The 15,520-nt window shown below is 38.8% G+C and overlaps 1 protein-coding gene across 4 annotated transcripts; it reads right to left on the reverse strand.

Moving 5' to 3' along the window:
* Positions 1-815: 815 nt before the first annotated feature.
* RRH (retinal pigment epithelium-derived rhodopsin homolog) lies at positions 816-15,505 on the reverse strand. 4 transcript variants are annotated; one of them, XR_014945944.1, is made up of 7 exons: positions 11,603-11,851; positions 7,207-7,397; positions 5,455-5,554; positions 4,606-4,759; positions 4,103-4,212; positions 1,992-2,170; positions 816-1,098 (listed from the first exon to the last, which is right to left on the reverse strand). XR_014945944.1 is itself a non-coding variant. In XM_085547068.1 (7 exons), the coding sequence occupies exons 1-7, from the start codon at positions 15,372-15,374 to the stop codon at positions 993-995; spliced, it is 927 nt and encodes a 308-aa protein (XP_085403194.1). In that variant the 5' UTR covers positions 15,375-15,505; the 3' UTR covers positions 816-992. The 4 variants fall into 4 exon arrangements, 3 of the variants coding, with proteins under 3 accessions (XP_085403194.1, XP_015717436.1, XP_085403195.1); XM_085547068.1 differs by lacking the exon at positions 11,603-11,851 and adding an exon at positions 15,347-15,505 and having other exon boundaries at positions 4,103-4,271; XM_015861950.3 differs by having other exon boundaries at positions 4,103-4,271.
* Between the last annotated feature and the right edge of the window lie 15 nt (positions 15,506-15,520).

The raw sequence follows: 15,520 nt of genomic DNA on the forward strand, positions 1-15,520 counted from the left end.
CAACAGAGTGACTGTAGCTGCACAAAGCCACAGCGGCTGAGGCATGCCTTAAGGATCACCAGGATTTTGGATTGGCAATCAAAAAAAGATATTTATTATCGAAATCTGAGAATCATCAAGAATGCGTACTACCATCCATCTATAGCTCTATCCACAGCCACCACCTCCAACCCCAATAAATTCATTGCTGACATTGTCAAAGTTCTTTTTCAAAAATTACAGAACAGTTGTCCATGAGATTGACTTAGAAATAATGAGAGAACATCTTTACAGTTTTATGTGCCACCTGACTGTCAACCTTCAGAGAGCCTTCTGTCCCACAGTCAGGATTTGCTGTGCAGGGGCAAGCACTAGAAATGTACCATTACTAAAACAAAAGTCGTCCATCCATTTGATTCTGTGAGCCAAAACTTCAAAAGTACAGGAAATATAATTGAAGTCTTTAAAAATCCTAAAAGCTGATAGCAAGTTCTGTGGGGTTTGGCTAGATATTCTGATAACCTTACCATATTCACAGAAGCAAAACTGTGCAACAAGCATCAGTACAGACACATGATACAGAGATAAATACATACAGGGAGAATCCAGACCTGGAAACTTTCAAGTGAAGTTGGGAAAAAGTCGTTTGCAAGAGGAGTTAAATGTGCTCTGTTAATGAATCTAAGCACTTCCTACTTCAGACTCTCTCTGCCCTGATGTCGTCTTGTTCCATGTAACTCTCAGGGTTGGACACTTCAACGTCCTTTTTTGTTTGTGTCAGAAATATCAATCCAATGAGCCTCATTCTCACTAAAGTTGAAGAGTGTTTTGGGTTGTTTCTTTTTTTTCTTTTTTCTCCTTTTTAACCTAAAAGATACTGCAGTGATTGACAGAAAGCAGTTGACTGGAAGAGGCAGATTGTTATTCCAAAAAGTAAAGTGTAAGCCAGATTTAACTCCTTCCCACAAAAATCTATGAAGAAAAAAAAAAAATAAAAAAAAATCAAATGAGCTTTATGACGTCAGTGCACTCTGAGAAACACTCATGGGCAAAGCATTGCTTATAGTTATTTCTTGTCTTGTTTGACATCGCACCATTGCCAGGATTGCTCTCCGAAACCTGCAAAGAAAGCAAAAGCAGAAAGATCACTTACTGGAGGACCAAATATAAACACAGAGTATGCTCTTTTACATATTACAACTGCTTTCAACTTCATAATAATTGCTTACTAAAAAATTGCATATCTGGAATTCAAAAGGACCTGAATCCTTTACACTTCCATGTATAGGAAATAGCTCAATCAAGTATTTCTCCCTCAACAAGGGTATCAGCAGCTTTTGGTAACTGAAGACTGGGTGTAGAAAAGACAAAAGCAAAGTTTGGAGAATGGAGTGAGAAGGTGATGGACTTTCACAGACTCAATAGGATCAGACCAGACAAGCCAGAGAGAGATCGCAGCCTCTTTGTAGCTTGGTAGTAATGCAAGAAGTATTCCTGTTTGCAAAATCCAATTCCCATACAGAGGTGATAGCTTGGTTAGAGCATATTATATGCTTCCTCAATATAGAATAATAAGGCATAACTTACTTTAATCGAAAGTTTAAGTCCCTCCTAATCAATCACAATATGACACATCTCCAGCCAGGCAAGGAATTCTGAAGTTACACTTTACTAAGATGATGTGCAAGACATTTTGGCCACAGTCATTAAAATAACTAGTCTGCTGCTGCTGAAGTCAGAACCCACAATAAGTCCCTTGAGAAACCACAAATGGATTCTCAAAACAAATTTACACAGTCTTCCTAACGTGCTTTCAGAATTCTTTACCAGTTTAATATATTCTGATGTTGATCAAAGCAATTTATTTTAGATTTTGCTGTCCAAAACATTATCTTTGGTAAACCCAGAGCAGTTTACTTTGTTGACTGAGATTGTTGATCTCTTCAACAATCAATTTATCCTACGCTACAGATGATCTTTACGTAGACCAGTACCAAATAAAGAACCCTTACTTTTTGTTTGCAATGACGTAAATGCAGGGGTTATAGAACGTGGAGGATTTTGCAAATAAAGGAGCTATGATGGCCATCGCAGGAGAAATTTTCTTCGGGTCTCCAAAGGAAGACCATAAACACACAATGGAATAGGGAGACCATGCCACCAGGAACACTACAATCATCACAACAGACATCTGTAAAACAAGGGGAACACACACAACCTGAAGATTAAGACCTCACAACCTAACTCCAATAGCACATACATCTGTGTGATAATAAGAGTCATCCAGAACTAGATAATGACACGTAAATGAAAACTCTAACCCTACTAGAGAAAATATGACAAACTGGGCAAAATGCTCTGTCAGAATGGCAAGCTTCTTTCCAAAAGAGGCTTGAGATACACATAAGAAAAAGAGCTCAGAATGCAATTTCTTTTTCTATTCCAAAGTGGGAGGAAGGAATCCAGTGAAAACAGGTCACCTTGCAATGCTATCATAAACAATAAAACAGAAAGAACAAGGAAACTTAATATCTTGCAGATTAATTTTTTTCTAGAAATTGATGTTTCTCATTCTCACCCAGGAAGAAAACATTTTGCATAATAAAAAATAGATAAAATATCTAAGGCAAACAACAACCCAATAAACATACTTCATAAGGCTTAACTAAGGTCTGGTTAAATAAAGTTAACGTTCCACAGGCTCTGTCCTTATACTTAAGAAACCTAGAAGCATTGTCTTCATTCAATGAAGCATGATGGCCACATTCAAGTATCATATAGGTGACAGTTAACTGCTCAGATTTTCTTCCCTGCCTGCCTCTCACAGATAGCATTCAGGGACACTGGGGCTCAGACACCAGGACACATTAAGCCACCAGCAGGCCAGAACAGCAACAACCTGAGAGTAATGGGAGGGCAGAAGTGGAATCAGGTAGGACTGACTTTTCTGGCTTTTGTCAGGGATGTGAATCCATAATGGAAATCAGAATGGAAGCTTCAAATTCATCAGGAAGGCAAAACAAATCACCCCAAAACTAAATGAAACCACAGGGTTTTCTAGCATAAGGTTCCCTAGCGTTGTTCACCCGTGCCCATATTCTGAGAACCAAAATGAGAAACAGAAGGACACTGGAAATAATCAACAAAAGTGTGTAAGCTGTTTCAGAGCACAACCAACAAGCTGTATCCTGTCCGCAGAAGGTTTCTATTTCAATAGTAACACAATATCTATAAGACACAATAACTTCAGAACACCAATTCTTACATAAAAGAACAGTTCTATTTAGAAGCTGTCAGCGCATGGAAAGCTTAAGAGATGCCAGATTGTGGAAGAAAAAAATAAAATAAATAAACAAATCAATTTTTAGAGAAGGATGATGCTTAACCACAAGGCTTCATCTTTATTTATTTAATACAACTTATAGTCAACCATGAAACACAAAAAAGACATCCTAACAAATTGGAGTCTAAATCTGTAACTGAATCCTCAGTTTCAAGCATTCTGAGTTATTCTGAAAGGTAAAACATTCATAATTAAGGGTTGGGTTGTTTTTTCATAATTTAGCAACGAGAACTTTTTCCAAGGAATGTTAAGTTTGCATTGATAACTAATTCAAATATGCATTTCTGTACATTTTCTTCTGGTGCCCAACCATAAACCATATCTTCACCTAAAAATCAAACGAGCCAGTGCACTTAAAGCTGTCTCAAGGACTCTCGTATGTTAAAAGAATGTTACCTTTTCAAGCAGGATGTATCATTCTATGCCATAATTCACATTTGCTATTGTTTACCTAAGAAAAAGATAAGCTCAATACACTGACCTCCCCAACCCCCAAAAATGACAGATTGCAGAGACAAGGAAAATTCATGTGATTCCCAGACTTCAAAACAGCTGTTAATCTGGAAAGAATAAAGAATCTAGTGATGTTAGTCAAGCCCAGAGAGTTCACTTAAGCTAAATTTCAGTTAATATTTAGTTTAAAAAAAAAAAAAAAAAAAAGGAAAAGGAAAAAAGGGAATTCAGGAAATAGAAATACTGAAAAGGCTGCATCGTTCCTCCATTCCCAACACTAACACAAAAGAACATGTTTAAAATGAAACATACCCTCATTTACCATACCTTTGTTACATCTACTTGGTCAGACCAATCCATGTTGATGCTCTCTAAGCAGTTACTGCTGGTGTATTGTTTCATTGTCCGGGAAACATTGTAATAACAGTAAAACATGACTGTTAAGGGTACAACAAAATTAACAGCAATTACACTCATTGTGTAGGAAACAAAGGACCTGATAAGACAGAAAAACAAAACACAGTAACTTACAAATATCCATCCATGAGAACTTACTGAAGAATCTGATATTGTGATTTGGCTATGAAATTTGAAATAAGATTTTAGAGAATTAGAAAAAATTCTTTAGTCTTCAGTTTTTATTAACAGTGGCAGATTCTTTTAAGAACACCCTTCAAGGATTGCTCTCTATATATGTTTTTAAATAAATTATTTTTATAAATTAGGTTTCATACTTCACCAAGAATCTGTTGTCAGACAGTGGTAAATTAAGTAGTCTAAACCTTCAGTGAGAGAACAAATTTAAAAGAAAAAGCGAGGTGAAATCTTACACATCATTTTTCCTCCAATTGACTGTGCAAGTTGCTCCAGTTGGATCTGGAGCATAGCTAGCCCAGCCTACAGTAGGCATGGATGCCCAAAAGACTGCGTTGATCCATGCAGCCAGGATTAGAGCAGCATAGTTACGTGTAGTCATTCTTCTTCCTGTGACAAAACACATATATTCACAAATTGTTATCATCTTCTTCTTCCTCCCAGTGTTGAATTTGAACCACAAGTAGGTGAGAGCAAACCTGCACGGTGCTAATGATCCTCTCAGAGAACTACACTCCCAAATGCTGCTTCCTATCACTGAAATACATCTAAGCTTTCCAGACTGTAAATCCATTTAATTCCATGATCCACTCAAACTCACAGCGTACAGGCAATAACTGGCTCTAACATCATGGTAAAAGGCCTACTATGCAACACAGAAAAAAATGAAGAGGAACTGACTACTCCAAAACAGCTGTAATAAAGAAGAGTGAAAAATATTCAATACAGTGCTGACTCAATGCTAAAATGAAATGGAGACTTGATAGAGGTCAAAACCTCTCACAGCTGAGGCTTCTTGTGTGCTTCTGAATACGGATGCAGCCCTCTAATGACTGGAAACTGCCAGGAAAATACAACTTATAAAGCAAGTAACAGCCTACCTCTGAAATTCTCATGTTAACAAGCAGTACCATCCATTCAAACTGTATTGCTCATCACGTACTGCAGTATCACACTCTATGTTTTAACTACACACGGCTCTTTAATTATGGAGTCATTCACATAGAAAAAGCAAAAACAATACAATTGGACACTTAGTTCATAGAAGCCTAACAGCAGAGGATGTTTGACTAAACAGACTGTACCTATGTCAGGCCTGCAGATTGTCAGGTAACGGTCAACTGCAACAACAGTGAGCAAACCAATACTCGCCATCCCAAAAAATATATTTAAGGCAGCATAGATCTGAAATTATAAAAAAACAGAGAATGTGGCCTTTCTGAAAAGTCATTCACATGCACAAGGAAAAATTTGCATGATTAATCTGAGGCACTATTGATACCTTATAATCAGTGTTTTCTTCTGTAAGGAAGGCGCTACATGAACTAATTCAGTGTGGGTAATTTGCTGGTGGTTCATTTGAAATGAACAATTCAAAAACAGTCTGCCTATTTGCACACCAGAATTCCTAAGGATGACAGTCTAACACAATTCATGTCAACAGGTAAATGTGAGATTCAGAGGCAAAGACTGGGAGGCGTCTTTCATTTCATATTTTCAGTATACATTAAAGAGTCCCAAAGAACATCTGATCCATCATTAAAAGGTTAGAATCACATAAGGCTTCAGCAAATCTGATGTTCTGAATCATCACTCTTCCTTCTGCTATGTATTTTTCACTGATATGGTACACCGACTTTCCCCATTGGTCCCCGTTTTTACTTGGTATTGGGTCTGGCAATGCATAGTGATCGCACTCATACACATACTGCAGGGCCAGCACACTTCAGAAGCACCTGCACTGTCGTCCCATGGGAAGGATGACTGGGAAGGGTTGTGCTATCATTGGCACCCCCAAAACTCAGTGCCCCATGCCAGGCCACATGCCACCCACAGCTACCACAGAGGCACATGACACTCAGCTGTGTCTCAGTTGACAGGATTTATTTGGTTTGAGTCGACATGAGTTGTATTTGAAATGATCTCAGGAACTCCCAAACCACTGGTAGTAAGATTACACATCAAATTCAATCTACAATAAGTCATTCTAGATCCAAAGTTACATATGATAAAAAGAAGCACCCTATCAAAGAATGACAAGACCTCTGACTTTGAAATAACTGTGCACTCAGGCAAGTGATGTCATATTACAAATACGCATGATATGCAGGCCTAAAGTATATAGTGTTCCTAACATTTTTCTTAAGTCACGTTTCTTGCAGACACTCACATTACTGTTCATTTTCCTGAGCACTAAGCCTAACCATCTGTTTATAAGTAGACTTAAAATCATAGAACACAATGAGTAAAGGGCACCTTGTCTGTGCTACAGAAGTGTAATCTGTCAGGCTCTCTTAAATTTAAAAAAATAGGCAGTTATTAAAACTAAGCCAAAATTTTTTGATAGTGTCCTTGAATAGGCTCACAGACCTTCCCTTTGGATAGTCAGTGTTCCATTCCAAGGAAGATGTATTTGTTAGGCAAAACTCATTAAGGTTTGTCAAGTTTATCATCAAAACAGCAGTCATATCCAAAGTCTGTTTACCACCAAATGAGTCATCAAAAAAGCATGTGCTACTGCTATAACTTTCTTCATTTGGAAGACTTCCTTTCTTAAGGCTTACATTCTTCTTAAAGCTAATATAAGACTCCTGGCTAGTAAATGTAAGGTCACATTTCAGTGAATTCTAACTTATGATTTAAAGATTGGAAAGGGATTCAAAACAGAATCTACATGCAGAAACCGGGGCCTTTACAGAACATCAGCTACAAGTCTGTGGTCAAATCTTGCATTTCCATCTTTTCCCTTAGGAGAACCAATATCAATTAGAGCTACCACTTATTACTTATCTTGCATTTAGGTGCTCAGAACATTATCCCTGCCTAAATTACAATACCTGACATCCTGTGTATCCAAACTTCCAGCTTCCATGCAAGTCTGAAGCAGCAGACATAGGGTAGCCAATGCCACTAACACCAATGTCAGTGAAAGCCAGGTTGATAATAATTGCATTGGTTGCAGTCCGAAGCTCTTTGTACTTCACGAAGATGCCTAACACAACAATGTTACTGAAAATGCTTATCACTCCTGTGAAAACAGAAAAGAAAAACTTGACAGAAAGTTATAGATGAGATAGTAACACACATGCAAAGGAAAACACAGTCTGTTGTAGTATTTAAATCCTAAACAAGAATTATTTTCAGTTGAGCATGATTTTGCAAACAGTAAACACCTGAAAAAAGATTGTGATTAGATTCATCTTACTTGGAGTCAGTAAGGATCAAAAGTGGGGTTTTCTGTCAAACCTGGGATTTCCTGTACAATGACAATAGGTAGAACTGACATCCAAAAGCACAGAGGATTGCAATTTAGACACTTCAGCCACAAAGTACAGCACTGTCTTCCACAGCCAAAAAGAATGCAGGCTGATGACTGGCAAAAAAAGCAGGGCTTTTACGATGATTCACTTGATGTAGCAGAAAGTCTCTATCACCACCTGAGTTCTTCATTTCTTCAAAGGAAGCCTCCACCATATATTGAAGTAAAAAAAAAAAAAAAAATATTCCCAGGAAAAAGAGTATAGAAAATGAATCACTCGGCTTTGTCTTTGTTACCTCTGCATCAGCCAGATGCAAATCTCTTCTCTATTCACAAGGCCTGAATTCTTCAGAAGCATTGTTGTTGGCTCGTACTGTTGCAAACCATTTATTTTTTTAAGCCTTGAGAAGTAGCAGCCTGGATGATCCTTACAGCTCGCCATGGTGGTATGCCAGGCCAGCACCAAAGCTGTTTTCCTCATCTGACAAGTTCCACTCAGTACCATAATCAAGGAAGAAGTCCAGCTGTGTACTGATTTTGCTCCTACCTCACAAATTTGAGTAATTGTGGACCCAGGGCATGTCTTCTACCCTGTTTCTTTCCTTCTGGCACAGGAATTTTGTCTGCTTTCTTTGCAGAAATAGGAATCCAGAGCCCAACCTCCCTGTGCCCCAGAAACTTAAACACAGGCATCCCCAAATCCCCAATGTGACAAGTGCTTTTACATTTAAATCCTTCAGAAATATACAACAGAGGTGGTACCAAAGATTTTCATAGTCTGCCTGAAGACTATGAGGCAACATAAGAAATGGCAAGTAGACACAGTTGTAATAGAGAAAAAAAGTAGACTTAATACTAAAGCCAGCATGCACTGTCTCCTGTCTTCATGTCCAATGACTCTAGAATTTTCTTGAGGCCTTATAATGCTCTCCAAGGTGTGCAGGACACAGCTCCTTAAGACCCCCTGCATCAGCAAGCTTTGTCCAACCCTGGTACCTATATTAAAACCTTTACATCCTTCATTTCTCTTGCTCTTCCTCCCTCTGAACCAAACCCTACTGCATGGCTCTAAGAATGAATTTACATAGCAAGCCCAGAAAATAGGATTTTCTTCTGATTTTATTCTCTTCAGACTCAGAAATACTCAGAGCAAACTACCATCATCTAGATTTCTACTACCCCACTATTAATTACAGTTGCAAGAGCTAATAAATTTTAAAATACCAGTTTGAACCTCACCTGAGAAAGGCTCACAGCCCTTTATCAGTAACATGGACAATTGCAACATGTTCAGGAAAACACAGACATTAAAAACAAGCGTAACAATAATAATAATAATAAAAAGCATAAACCAACCCTGTAAGTAGTAACAGGAATTTGCAAGCTGCTCATGATTTCCCTTGTCTCAGACAGCTGTTACAGTACCACTGAACCAAATGCTTAACTTACAGACATTAGTATAATTTTGGCACCTCAGATTACAAGCACATCGCGGAATGTTACATTGGTAAAAGTCAAACATTACCATATCCATGGAAATGCATTTCCCTTTGGAAATCTTCAGTTTTTTTTCTGCTAAAACACTTCACCTATGAACCAGAACACTGTACTTTGCATCATTACAGTCTTGTAGGGATAATTATATAAGGAGCTTTAGTGAATAGGTGTTGTGCTGAAAACAGGGCACATCTGAAATAATAGCATCTGGCTCTAAAAGGATATAAACTTCACATCCTTATTATCACGGCCACAGAGCCCAGCAGACACAAACAAGTACAGACAATTAGGCTCAATGGCAACTGAGCAGCAAGCAGTCCAGCATAGTGAAATCCAACTTTTGCCATCAGGAGTGAAATTTTCTGCAGGTCTGTAGAAAAGACCTCATTAATTCTCAGCTATTTCTCTTTGATATTCACTTTTTTGAAGACCAAGCGTGTCTTTTCTCAGGTAGGGAATGGTACATAAGAATAAAATTAAATGTGATGTTAGAAGTGTACAGCCACTCATCTATGATATTTCACACAATTTAGGAACAACACTGTGATATCATGAGCCCCTAAAATAAATAAAAGCAGGAGGCTGGGGATCAGACATGAAGAGAGCAACAATAAGCATACTCTATGCCAGCCTACTCAGGTTTTATGTTGGACTTAAGGAAAAAATTTATCCTCTGAGACAGTGGTCAGGTGCTGGAACATGCTGCCCAGGGAGGTGATGGAGTCACAGTCCCTGAAGGTGTTCAAGCAAATCAGGACACACAAGTAGTAGCATCAAAAATAGTGAAGGTTAGGTCCACATATTACATGGAATTTACTTTTCCAGTCAGCAAAATTATCCCAGAACATCTCACCATTACAAGGTGAAGGATAATCATAAGGCTTCTTCCTGCGGTCTGAGTGTGCCCATTGTCATCACCGAAATCAATATGTTGAACTGCTGTAGACTGCAATAGTTAACAGTGCCTTCCTTCCTCAGAAAACAAAGCAATTACTTGTGAAAGAAGAAAGCGTTCAATCCTTCTAAAAAGGAACAGAATGTTGAACACTATATCTCACTTCCGTTTCATTTCCTAGATACCTGTTTATTAACATAAATTTTCTATATGTGAGGTTTGCTGCAGAAAACAACCATAGTTTGAACCATGCTATAGATCTCACTGTCAAAAACTTTACTAATGAAGAAAGCAGAGTTCAACATACAGCTGACAGATTTACTAGATTCACCCATTCAGGGAAGAAGCTGAGTTGATTGTGGATGACACACGATAGCTTTGATCCTTAACATCAGGTGCTCAAAGTATCTGAAGATACCAACCAGCTACATACAGTATAAACCATCAATTAAAATATGCTAAAGCACTGTACACATCTTCAGCATCTAATAGAGGCAGTTACCTGCAATATGGTGGTACTGCAGAGTTTATCTGGTCTACCAGTACTTCATCATCATCCAGCCCTACAGCTGCCCAACAGGCCCACATATGTGTGGCTATTCTAATGATTTCTGTAAAAATCTGAAATTAACTATTGCCTTTGCATTCACACTGATGCAAAATATCCTCTATAACAGTGATTTGATATTTCCCACTTCAAACATACATGCTAAATAAAACGACTATTTTGTATGTCTAAGTAAACATCTTAAAGTATTTGAAAAGCTAATTATAACATAGAAAGTGTATGGCATAGTCTAGGAATAACGTATTTATAAATTGATCTTATTTTCCATACCAAAAATACAGAAGGCATGTTTCTAAACACAGTATTTGCCCAAGATGTTATTTCATTGCTACAGCAGTAAATGCTTCAGAAAAACACTTCCGCAAGGCTTGCAGTTAGTTATAATAATGAGAAATAAAATAAAAAACAGCAAAACCCGTAATCATTCAAGTTAAGCAGAAGGCCATGGCAGTCACAGAAAACACGTGATGTCAAGCCTTGCAGAAGGCTTTTTCTAACGTGTGTCACCAGTGAAAAATACATCTGCAAGTGGAGTCTGCTCTTCTCTGATAAATGACCAGCTCCCTCCCCCTCGATCACATTCCAACCCTTCCCCTTACATCCCCCTATCAGGCACCGGCTCACATGCTCAGACTACACATATATTACTATGAACATGTGGCCCAAGAGAAATCTCAAGATAGCTTCAAGCACATCACAGAAAAATGCAAGATGTGACAGCTATGCCCTATTTTTATCTCTTTTGCAAGCTGGCGGAAATTAATTCTTACTCTCTTCTATAATTACATATCAACAAAAGGTATTTTTTTTAAACACATAACGCTGCCTTCAAATATAGAGCAGAGAACGTGTAGATTTCTGCACACTTCAGTCTGACTTGTCGGTAAGCTACAGAGAAAAGCCATTGGTCACTTGTAAGTCAGAATGAAACACATTGCTCTTACTATACAAAATAAGCATTCAAACCTACAAGTCGTTCTAAAAAGTTATGCAACTATTGGTCAATGCCCATACCTGCTGTTATTAAGTAAGCTGCGACTATGTTGTGCTCAGTCTGTGTAAAGGCAGAATGAGCTTCAGCATCACTTTCTGATGAGTTGGTTGAATCATTCCAATGCATTTTGGACGCACAAGACTGTCGTCTATACCTTGCAGTAATTCATCTAGAGGACAAAACGCTACCAAACCCCGTCAGGCAAATTCTTTCATTATCCAACAGACTGAACAACAGGAAAAAAAGGCAGGGGAGGGCTGCCTCACCATCAGCGCTGACAGCTTCCAAGCATGATCTAATTGGACAGAGCACAAAGAAGTTTATGCCCCCAATCTATGCAGGAGAAAAGCTTGTTAATTGAAACAAAGAGCAACACAGAACAGAGTACATTTCCAACAGGATGCTTAGACTTTACTCTTACTGCTAAAGAGATTAACGGTCACATGCCTCCAAATTTTTTTACTTCAAATCTCTTGTGCAACGTTGAGAAACCTCAGGAGAAAGTTGACTCTGGTTAGTTGGCCTTCAGCCTGGTCTGGAATTACTCCCAGCCATCGCAGAGAACACAACCACAGCATGAACACAAACGTCAATCCAAAGGTGACACAGATTTTGTGTCTTCAATTATGAGGTAGCAGCACATTAGAGGGAGATTACAAAATCTTCTGTAGATATGAGCTGGGCAAGGGGTTATTGCAAAGAGTTTACATGCAGCATCAATCCAAACAATTAAAGGCCTTTACCATTGGTTCCCCTTCAAATAATTTTATCCTTACTATGAATTAAAGTGATACAAAAACTTTTCAGTTGTATGCAGTTTACAGGCAGCTCAGTCCACGTGTGTGAGCAGCAGGAAGGATATGCTACCCCAGGCAGCACTGAGGAACAAAGCCGTCCATATGAAGATCATATACCTGAAGAGCTACTCTCTTCTCCAACCCATGAAACACAGAGCTTTCCCCATCCAACCTCAGCTTTTTAAAACAGACATCCTCTACTTTTCATCCATTTCAACTTATATGTGAGCAAAATTTGGTATGAAGCTTACACAATCATGACAATTAGTCATCACTGATGATTAGATCATGTGCCACAATACTACCAGCAAACATTTTCATGGCATAGAACTACACTCACTCTCAACTCACAGGGCACTTATATTAATGAGGCATTTTCCCTGTCAGAAGAGGATTAAGCAGGAATAGGGTGGAAGGCATTTGAAAGGGAAAACGATCTGTTCAGCAATGAATCTACTTCTCTAGTATTTAATCGTTCCATTTTGAAAGATAAAAGCATAATGATAATTTGGTATCTTAACTTCCCTCCCCTGAGACCTTGGCAATATTTTCAAAAGCATCCCCAGTCAGGCAGCTTCCACAAAAGTCAGAGCTTGCAATACTTACTGCCTTGGTTAAGGTTGCCCCCCACTGGCTCAGGCTGCCCAGGGCCCAACCCAATCCGGTCCTGAATACTTCCAGGGATAGGGTGCCCACAGCTTCTCTGGGCAGCAGCACCAGCACCACATTGCCCTCTGAGTAAAGGATTTCTTCTTAACATCTAACCTAAATCTCCCCTCTTTTAGTTTAAAGTCATTCCCCCTTGTCCTGTCACCAGCAGACCATGAAAAATTGCTCTCCCTCCTGCTTTTAAGCTCTTTTCAAGTTCAGGAAGGACACAATGAGGCGGCCCCAGAGCCCTTTCTCCTGCAAGCTTAACACCCCCAGCTCCTACAACCAAGGTAATCTAGTCACATCTCCAAAAGAAGTACCTCCCCCTCACCCACCCCAGAACACCACAGTTTACAAAACAAAGCCCAAATATGAAGCAATTAATTCACTACTAAGATATAACAAATGACCTTGAATTATGGAGCTTTTCCTTTCGACTTGGCTCCAATCAGTACAAAAATAGCATAGTTTATATTTGTGTCAATTCTTCACTTTGTAGGTATCTATACAGATATGGGGCAATGCAAGATTGTAAACATCACATTTGTATGTAAAATATTCAAAGAAATATTTCAATCCACACAAGGCAGAAGTAGAACTGCATTTAAAAACATAAGCAAATCCTCCCACATTCATTAAAGTGCATCAACACCAGAGGGCTGCATAAGGCAGCACTTCCCTTTAGTCTTAACTCCACAAATATTTAAATGGTTCAAAACAAAGGCAGTCAAATTAATGAGTTATTAATTACTCACACACACACAGTCTCTAGATTTAAACTGTTATTTAAAAAAGCTTGATTCTGTAAAGAGTCTTTCAGGTGACCAACAAGATGCCCTGATATGAGGCCTCCACATCATTACTTGCCCTGTTTTACATATTAACCTTGATTTTCTCAAAACACCATTTACTGCTAAGATATGGCTTTGCCAAACTGAAAGTAACTGCACCAATATAAAAGTGCAAGACTTTTGCCCTACAGTGGCTTCAGACTTAAGTATGACTCACGACTCCACCTGCTGTAAGATTCAAATTATTCCAGGCTGCAAGATGATACTTTGTCAACTGCACCATCTGTGCAATTGAAAGGTGATGTCAACACGGCCTTTTGATACTCTAGGAGAAAGCACATCTCTAAAGCATGCAGCAAGAACAGCAACACAGAGCATAGATTTGGGTGTAAGAGTGAGGACTGCATTATCCCAGTCTTCCAAAGCCAGAAGAATAAGGGAAGATTTAAGTCAGCTATTCACAACTAGGCACAGAAGCATTGCTGAAGAATACAATGTATTAACATTTAGAATGTATTTACAAACATGACAGTTCCAGCTCTGAAGCACTGGTATTGTACAATTGCAGTGTGGTATGACAGAGATGGCTTACCGTACCTATAACCCTACAGTACCTCAAGTCAGAGCCCAGGCTCCATAAACCCAGTAACTCACAGTTAAATGCTTTTAAAGGTCTGCATGTAACTGACCTAATTTAAGTTAAGTGGGTAGTAACACCAACAAAATAATCGCTATTCCATATTTCCTGGTGGTGTTGTGGTCAAATAGACCCGCTTTCTTCTCGTAAAAGCAGATCAAATAGAAAACTGAATGTTTCTTCTAAACGTTTCTGCTATCTTACACAGAACAGGTCTTCAGACCATGCAACTGAATTCTTGAAGCTTTCTTGCTAGCTTGTTTCAAGCTTTGTTTGTTTCAGAATAATTCAGAACCAAGAGTTGTGTTTGTTAGTGACCAGCAACTGACCAGTTCTAGCCCTGACAAATAACCCCCTTCGGTAAGCACAAGGCTAATGGATCCAGTAAATTATGCTCATTAATTAGAAAGTACAACAGCTTGATCAGTTCTGAAATGTACTTCTACCCACATCAAACATGTTTAGAATGTTTTCATGTCAATTAATCTACAGATCTCTTTTCAGAAATGCTTGGTATGAGATCTGACAATAGACTCCTTGTTCCTGACAAAATCCAAAGAGCCAAATTCTTTCCTATTCTTACGCAATTTCTGAAGTCAAACGTAGATTACAAGGTGCTTCTCTATGCTCTAAGGGACACATACTAACTTTTCAACACTCCTCATAACAAATCTGATTTAAGAGACTGGGAATGTATTCACACAGAATTAAAACAACACTAAACTGAGAACTCCACATGCAAGGAAGCCTTATGATGGGCATAGTGCTATAATGTGATGGAAAGTACAGCAATAATAGCAGGGTGGAAAAGTTGTTAGCTACAGAAAATGAGAACAAGTCCAAATGCAGCAGCTGTGGACAAAGAAACTAAGGAAGAAAGCTACTTACCTTTGGAAGGCCTCAGGCAGGCATTCATCTCCAGCAAGATACCCACACCTCCCCTGCCAACCCTTAAATGAGGTCTGGGAAGGGGAGTATCCTGGCTCCATTCCTTCTGGTCACTCAGACACACTGCATGCACCTGAGCTCCACCGGGTTGGCCCTACCTTCCCACCAGGTGCT

The sequence above is a fragment of the Coturnix japonica genome, chromosome 4 (genome assembly GCF_054131305.1).
Source record: "Coturnix japonica strain WE chromosome 4, WE-NBRP24, whole genome shotgun sequence".
Classification (NCBI taxonomy): Eukaryota; Metazoa; Chordata; class Aves; order Galliformes; family Phasianidae; genus Coturnix; species Coturnix japonica.